The 8,871-nt window shown below is 33.9% G+C and overlaps 1 protein-coding gene across 1 annotated transcript; it reads right to left on the bottom strand.

Moving 5' to 3' along the window:
• Positions 1–560: 560 nt before the first annotated feature.
• On the bottom strand, positions 561–1,085 carry LOC114712672 (uncharacterized). The gene is made up of 2 exons (XM_028897224.1): positions 828–1,085; positions 561–716 (listed from the first exon to the last, which is right to left on the bottom strand). Exons 1-2 carry the CDS (start codon positions 1,083–1,085, stop codon positions 561–563), a joined length of 414 nt encoding a protein of 137 aa, XP_028753057.1.
• Positions 1,086–8,871: the final 7,786 nt, after the last annotated feature.

The following is an 8,871-nucleotide window of genomic DNA, read 5'->3' on the forward strand; positions in this document are numbered from 1 at the left end:
ATGCACAGAACTTCGTCAACTATTCTTATAACCTCCTCGTAACCTCTGACAGAACCCTTAGGCTATTCACACATAACAGGATTCGTCTCTTTAACAAGACTACACCAAGCTCTCCAATAATGAGATGTAACTCGGCCAAAAGTTACAGAGCTCATATCAGACCATGGTTTCCCTTTCCTTGGAATACAGAAAGGTATCATGTCCCTTGGGTCTGAAGATCTTATTCATATAATCCATGAATACAGCTAGAGCATTGGTTAAACCAAATGGCATTACAAAAAATTCATAGTGACTTTACCGAGTATGAAAAGCAATCTTAGGGACATCTTCTGCTTTAACTCTTAGTTGATGGTATCTTGACCTTAAACAATCTTAAAGAACAATACTGACCCCATAAGCTAATTTAACAAATCATTGATTCTTGGTAGTGGGTATTTGTTCTTGATGGTGACTTTGTTTAATTTCCAGTAATCAATACATAACCGTAAGGTCCCATCTTTTTTCTTCACAAATAGCACTGATGATCCATATGGCGACATACTTGATTTGATGAATCCTTTCTAAAGTAATTCTTCAAACTGCTTCTTTAGTTCTGCCAATTCAGCAGAAGTCATTCGATAGGGAGCCTTAGAGATAGGCTCTGTCCTAGGAGCTAAACCAATAGAAAACTCCACTTCTCGCTCAGGGGGTAATCCTGATACTACCTTAGGAAATACCTTAGGAAACTCATTCACAATCTCAATTTTATCAATTCATTCTTCTATCTCAACTTGAACAGAAAAGAAGATTATAAAGGCCTGACATCCTTGCTTTATACAACTTTCAACTTGAACAGCTGACAACAAAAGAGAGCCACTAGGCACTTCAATAGGCATGCAATACATAGGTAAAGAAACAGTTTTTGCTTCACAATCAAGCATGGCACCATTAGCTGTTAGCCAATCCATGTCCACAATCACATCAAGACCCTTAAAGGGCAAATAAATCAAATCAATTTTTGTCTTGCAACCCTCAAACTCCAACACAAGATCCAAGCATGCATTTGAAGTTTTTACAGAAGATCGAACAGATGTCGAAACATTCATATCAAAAGGCAATTCATAAACATGCAAGTTTAATCGCTTAGCTCATTCAAAAACTATAAGAGAATGTGTAGCACCAGAGTCAAATAATGCATGTATATTTTGACCTTGGAGAGAAATTATACCTCTAATCAGGTTGGGAGACGCATTGGCCTCCTCTTGAGTCAACACAAACACGCGGTACTGGGTACAGAAGTAGTAGAACCTCTAAATGATGCTTGGCTCCTACTAGTATTACCCTTTGGAAATGGGGGCCTCTGTGACTGTCTCTTCTAGAAGCGGCTCTTCTTGCTAGAGCTTCCTGGATTGAACCCACTCCTCTTGCCAATTCCACCACTAGGCCTCATAAAGGAAGAGAAATGGCTCTGGGAATCCCTCTTTGGCTTAATTCCATAACCAGAGCCCTTAATCTCAGCATCAAGGAGATAAAGTCGAGTACACATGTCATCAAAAGAAGTGATCTGGAGTGGCACTAGCTGTCGTCTAAACTTCGGTCTAGCCTTTTGCAACAACCTATCTACCATCCATCTGCTATTCTTTTCAGACTGTCTATAAGTTGTATACTTGATCAACTCTAGAAATTTAGCAATGAAAGCATCCACATCCATGTCATCTTGCTGAAAAGCATATAACTCTATCTCCTTGAGTGATTGGAGGGCCAAAGGAAAATAGTGCTGGAAGAACATTTCCTTAAACACCTCCCATGTAAGAAAGTGCCATCAGATGGTCTAACACTCTCCCACCACCTCTTAGTGGCACTAACAAGTAATACAACAGCTACTTGCACCTTTTAATGTGAGGTACATAAGAACCAGGTGAAGATAGCTTCCAAGTGATCAATCTAAGCCTTACTCTTGAAGGATTAAAGTTGCCATTAAATGTTGGTGGATCACACATATTGAAATTCCTCCATACATCACTAATAAGAAGCACCTTCTTCTCTTCATGCTGATTGCTATCACCAGTCTCTATAACAGTGTAGTGACCTTCTTCAAAACGATGGCCACTTGATTTATTAGCATTAATATGCCCATTTTCCTGAATAGGCTCCTCATCCTGTCTCATTTCATTTAGGTGTTGCTCATATCTCTGAACTTGCTAACTGATCTGGATTACCAATGTCCTTAGCTCCCTTAAGGATGCTTCATTGTCTAGGGGCTCTTAAGGTTGGTCCGGGTTGCTATTATTGTCAGCCAACTGTATCCTATGTGTATCTACCATCTCTCCCCTCCGAAAGGATGCACAATAAGCCTTAAAAAACTTAAAAAGAAGTCTAATAATAAAAGGGAAGCACATGTATGATTAATGTATATTGCCAATGCAACTATATGCCATAATGAAAATAAAACTAAAGAATCACAAAACGCGAGGCTCTAAATACCAAGTTTGTAACAACCCCCGTAACACTTGTACATTTGCTTATTTTCAAAATAATAGTTAATTCTTTAAAGATCAATAAAACAGAAAAGAGTTAACAAAAAAAAGTTAAGTAATAACTATGGTAGAGAGAATAAATCATATTATTGAAAACTAACATAGTTATATAAAAGACCTTGCTAATCACTTGAAAAGTCAACTATGGTAGGAAGAACAAAACTAATTCAATAGAAGTCTACTATGATTATTAACAGTTCGTATCCATAACAAAGCAACAACCACAATCGCATAGTAGCAAAGATAGTTAGCATAACAAGAGATAATCAACACTTGATTTTTTTTTACGTGTGTATATATATATATATCAAATCCATCATAAAACTCTAGGATCCCAAAAATACAACTAAAACTAGTCATGAATGGGTTAGGGCATTTGAAGTCCACCAAAATAATCACCACTATCACCTATAACTATCGCAACCAAAATAAAAGTCACATATATCCAAAAGGGCTCCGCCCAATAGCATAAGTCCAAAATGCGGTGGGAAATTCAAAATATGTTAAGTATAACAAAAAGGCCTAAAGTTTGGCAATATACATCAATCAAGGCATATATAACCAAAAAAAAAGGCTATACAGAGCAGAAAAGGGAAACTCAAACCTCAGACAACTTTTCCTTAGGACTAACACATGAAATCACGCCTGAAAAAAATGTTAAATAACCACGAGGTGAGTTAATTTGACCCAGTAACGACAATTCCAATTTAACAAGTATACATGGAGTGATTACAAGACAGTTAAGTTGGCAAAGTACAATTTTGAATAACACATAGTGTAAACATCTTTATAGAAAATAGTATATAATAATTCAAAAAGTAACTTGCATGCACAGAACTTCATCAACCATCCTTATAACCTCTTTGTAACTTTTGACAGAACCCATGGGCTATTCACACATAATAGGATTCATCTCTTTAAAAAGATTGCACAAGCTCTCCAATAATGAGATATAACTTGGCTAAAAGTTACAGAGCTCATATCAGACCGTGGGTTCTATTTCCTTGGAATACATAAAGGTGTCATGTCCCTTGGCCTTACCTTTGACCCAGCTAAAGGTAGGGTGATACCGAGGGCCCTAAGAATGTTAAAGCTAGCCATGGGGCCCTAAGTGGCGGCTATACCATGTGGTATGAAATAACCAAACCTCCCACAATCATACTCCATCACAACCCGATAGAGTTCCATGAGCATTTCAATAGTTCAATTTCACACAATTCAATATCCAAAAATTATTTCCATATTCAATACTCAATTTTGTTCAACATCAATAATATAATCTCAAGATAAAATAATTCATGCCTACTTAACTAACAAATTTATCAAAACATAAATTTAATATTTTTATTCTACACTTTTTATACATAAAACACTATAACATATTATAATAACACTTATAATATCAACACATGCTTATAATCATATCAACAAGCATACAAGATAAATTAGAAAGTGGTTACCTTAAGTTCTTGACACAAGAACTAAAATAGGAAGATTCAAGACCCAAGAGCCCAAACCAAGCTCACTCTACAGTAATGAATTTATAACATATATTAATAAAAAACTAATTGATAAAATATTAAATAGTTCACTAGTTAAATCCCCATAATTGGCTCACTAAAAAAAATTCTTTAGGAAAAAAATAATAATAATTCATCTATCCTACCAATCATCCTTGCTCATAACAATTCCTAAAACTTCTTAGCTCTATTTCACTTATTAAAATTATTAATAGGGATAACTCCTTCTAGTAATCCAAAAATTCCCAAAAAGTGCTTACTTTAATACTAAAAATGGCCATGCTTTAACCATTCCTCAAATCATCATTACAAATCTTATTTTCTTCTACCATTAATCATCTCTCACTCATTAGGATCATTGAATGGCAATTATTTTCCCAATTCATCCAAAACCTCCAACTTCCACTAGTTAAAGTTTCTCCAAAAATCATCAACATTCTTATTCCAGCAAAATCCTCAAAGCTCAAGCATCGAATTTTCAATATAACCTCTAATGAACTAAACTAAGAGATCAATTTTGAAATTAATATCACCATTATCACAAATCACAATTTTCCGATCAAACCCTAACTTACATTTCCTCAAATCAACCATCTAAATAAAAATCTAGGTCATAAAACTCCTATTCTGACCCCATAAACTCTATTAATATCATAAAAGTAAGTTAGAAGCCTCAAAGATTAAAAATCTATCAGGCCCTAACAAATTTCATTTTCTGCCATAAACTTGCAAAAATTAAAGGAAAAAAAAGAAGCTAAATAGAAAAAGTAGGATGAAAATGGCTTACCCAGATGAGACCAAATAAGACTTCCTTCTTCCCCCTCCTCTCACCCTCTCTCACAGTGGCTAAGGATGGACCAGAGTGTCACATCCTAAATTTTAGGCCTAGAAGTACCAGAATTAGCCTAAAACGGGTAGGCTACTAGATTCTTTTTGGCAAAGGTTTTAGAGATTCCCTAAAATGACCGAGGGATTCCCAGGGACTGAATTGCAGAGGAAAAGTTTTCTAGGACTGAGAAAAGAGGAAGTTAGAGACTTGGATGAAGTCTCGGGGCCCAAGAATGAGAAATAGAGATGAATGTAGGCCAAAGATTATGTTGGAGGCCTCAATAAGGTGAATTTTGAGGTTAAGCCAAACTAGAGGCAAAATTGTAATTTTGTAAAGTTTTGGGCTGGTAAGGGCAAAAATGAAAATTGTGCCCGAAAATCCTAGAAAATGAGAAATGGTAGGTTAAGATCCAAACACTTCAGAAAATTTTTATAAAAATAGGAATAAGGTTCAGAGGCCTGTATAAAAATGACGGAAATGGCCCTGGAAGGAATTTGTGGAATTCCCAGGGTTTTGACTGATTTTGAATATTATTGAAAATGAATTATTTAAAGTATAGGGAGGCCTCAGATAATTGGAAGAAAATAGGAAAAAAATACTTGAGGAATTATCATAGGTTTTAAAAATAATTCCGTCCTCAAAAAGCGAAGAGGTTAGCTTTAATAGAATTTAAAGCCTATTTTACACTATCCGGAAAAAAGTCAAAGTCAAAGGTCTAGAGGTTGACTTTGGAGTTAAAAAAATTAGAGGAATTCCCCGTCATGAATAAATAGTATTGGTTCCCGAAGATAGATTCTCAGAGTTGTGGACCGGTAAAAAGAATTTGGTCAAGATCACTCCGAAATAAATATTATTAATTATTTTAATTATTTTAACCAAAGAAGAAGGGAAGAGTATCACTCTCTCTTTGCGCATGTTATATAATGCCATGTGGTTTTATTTGAGGTGAGAAAATAGTACTAGAACATATCCCAATGGTCCCAGGTGAGTCAAAACTCCAAAAAGTACTTTATACGATGTAGAATGGCAAGATAGTGGAGGAATACTTAAGGGTTGTATTTTGTACAAATTTTATATTAATTTTCTCCCTATTTTAATGCCAAAATGATAAAGGAATATGGAGGAGACAAGTGTATGGTTAGATAGGAAAAAAAAGGTATTACGTGTACGATCAGATGCAAGACACGTGTACGATTGCAAGACAGTTGTACGGTTGGATTAAAAGCATGTGGATTGATGATGTAAGCATGATGTCATGGGACACTTGTCACCACAAGATTAAAAGAGAAAATGGACGGTCCAGATCAAACCTCATATTTTTAAGATCAACGGCCTAGATTCAGTCTTGTTTTCTACAAATACCCCCTCCCCTCCCTCATTTTCGTCCAACCTAGAGGAAACCTTGGAGAAGCTCTAGCAAAATGGTTTCTAGAAAGAGAAAGAAGAGGGAGAAAGAAAGGCCAAGTGGTCATATACAAGATCAAGCTCCAAAACAATGTATGTTTATGGTTTTAATGTAGTTTTCACTATCCTTGTTGTTGTTGAGCTTGGTTATGGATTTTAATGATTTTTAGGAGCTTGAAACCCTAGGGAGACATGCTGCATGAAATTCTTAAGAATAGGGGAATATGAAATTGATGTTAGAATAATGTTTAAAGGCTTGAAAGGAATAAGAATCAAGTAGCTTTATGTTGAAATTGGTTGAATTTCATGACTATGTAACTTGAGTTATATTTCAGTCAAAGCTAGTTCATGGGGAAGGAGTTTGATTTTGATTATTTTGAGCTTGGAAATGGATTCTACACGCAAAATTGTGTGGGAATAGCATGTGGAATTAATTTTAGAAAGGTTGAACATCAAGCTCAAAAGTTAGAAGTCAATATAGCTCAAAGAAAACAAAGTGTTGATGTTATTGATTATCATGGCTCTACTGAATGAATGGAAATGGTGTGTTGATGTATTTAGGGTCATGAGACATTGAGGAAGATGAATGGCAAAGGTTGAGCAAGCAACCTTAATGGTTGTAGCAAAGGGAGCAAGAGGAAGTAAAGAGAAAGTTTAAAGACACAAAGTCAATCAATGATGCACAATGATTGCATGAATGAGAGCATGAGAAGGAAGAAGAAGAAAGTGGAGAATAATTAATGTTAATGATTGGTTAAGGATTTATGTATAATTCTCCTATTATGTAAATTATAGATATGAATGCCAATGATGCAATTTATTTGTTTAGAATGTTTATGGCATGAATGGAAAGGTACAAGAATGAATGGGAAAGGATAGGGCCAAGCTATGCATGCCAAAACAATAAAAAGAATTAAAGTAAGAATTGTTTAATGGATAAAACGTAGGTCTTGGAGCAGTCAGCTTTCAGTTTGACCTATCAAATGTATGAGTTAAGCCATGAAACTTGGCAAACATATTGTACACATCCCAAGCTTTAAAATGATAGGTAGATCACCTCAATTGGATGTGTACACTAAGAGATACGAATTTACAAAGTTGAGCCAAGAAAATTGAAAGTTTCAGAATTTACCAAATGAACAGTGATTTTCATGGATTAAACTATACGAATTGGATTGAGATAAGTCTAGTTTGATATTTTTTCCCTATAGAGAATTGAAAGAGATTCAAGTAGAATTTTGGAGTACCTCAATATGATTTTTTAAAGTTAGACCAAAAATCTAAAATTTAACTAGTAAACAGTAACCCGAGCACCAATTGCAAATTTTCAATCTATGGGCTTGTTTCATGAATTGCTTAAACCATAACGCTTCCAAACACGTGCTCTGAGAAATTAAAGGAAGGATGTTTCATAGAGGAACATGAAGACAAAGGAAAGAAAAGGGGGAAAAAGCTTTGATAGTGGGGGTACACGTGACCCCCACTATTGAAATGTCTTCAAAAAAATATTTTTATATATTAAAAGGGCCATGACCCACCAGTAAAGATTACCCCCCTTCACGGCAGTGGGTGGCCACGTGCCACCCACTTGCCTCTTTTTATTTTTTTATTTTTTATTTTTATTTTTATTAGTCTAATATTTTTTTAAAAATTATATTTATATTTTTCATCAAAATTATGATTTATAAGTTAGGCAGTAAGATTAAATTTAAGCACTATTAATTAATCTTCTTTTAATTAAACTTAAATCCTAAAACAAAATTTGGAATGTTACAAGTGGGATTTTTTAGTAATTTTATTATTTCTTTATGACCTCATAGTAATTCTCTCAAAAAAATAATAAACAGATATCCAAGCTGCATCGCAATAAAAAAATGGAACCAAAAAAATAAAATTGGAGACAATAGTTTTGATAATAATATTAAGTGATTATATGATGACCTCATACAGATATATCATGAGAAGTATACGTAAAGATGATTGGCCAAAAGAAAAGATAAAGAGAAAAAAGACATAATGAAAATATGATATATTCTCTCAATGTGTAAAAATTATGGACTTGCAGTCAAAACACCTAAATATAAAGTCATTATGGGCTATATGAACATTTATGTGAAAATAAAGATTTTCAAAAGGTTTAGTGAAGGTTATGATAAGACATTATTTTGTGATGGGTGCAATAAACTTTGGTTATATTATTAGTCTGATAGTATTATATAAAAACAAAACATGTATCTGATAGATATTGTTATAGCCCATATATGTGGCTCACTAAATAGTAAAATTTACATAAAAATCCTTAAAGAATTTAAAATTCTATAAGCATGTCCAATAAAATCATTCAATATATAAAATGCTATGCATATTAAAATAATTTGAGTAAAAAAATACATTGGAAGTGAATAATTTTGCATTTTACTTGATAGGTAGATCAAGTTACTGAATGTCTCAATGACTTCAAAATTACAGATTTTTGCTATGATTTTTATTGGACTAGAGGTTCTATATATTTATTTTGTGATAATATTTAAATATCAACTTCTAGTTAGGTTAATATTTAAATATCAATTCTAGTTAGGTTAATGCAGGTATGCAAGTGAAT

Source organism: Neltuma alba, unplaced genomic scaffold (assembly GCF_004799145.2).
Source record: "Neltuma alba isolate B1F8T4 unplaced genomic scaffold, ASM479914v2 tig00011390_pilon, whole genome shotgun sequence".
In the NCBI taxonomy this organism is placed as follows: Eukaryota; Viridiplantae; Streptophyta; class Magnoliopsida; order Fabales; family Fabaceae; genus Neltuma; species Neltuma alba.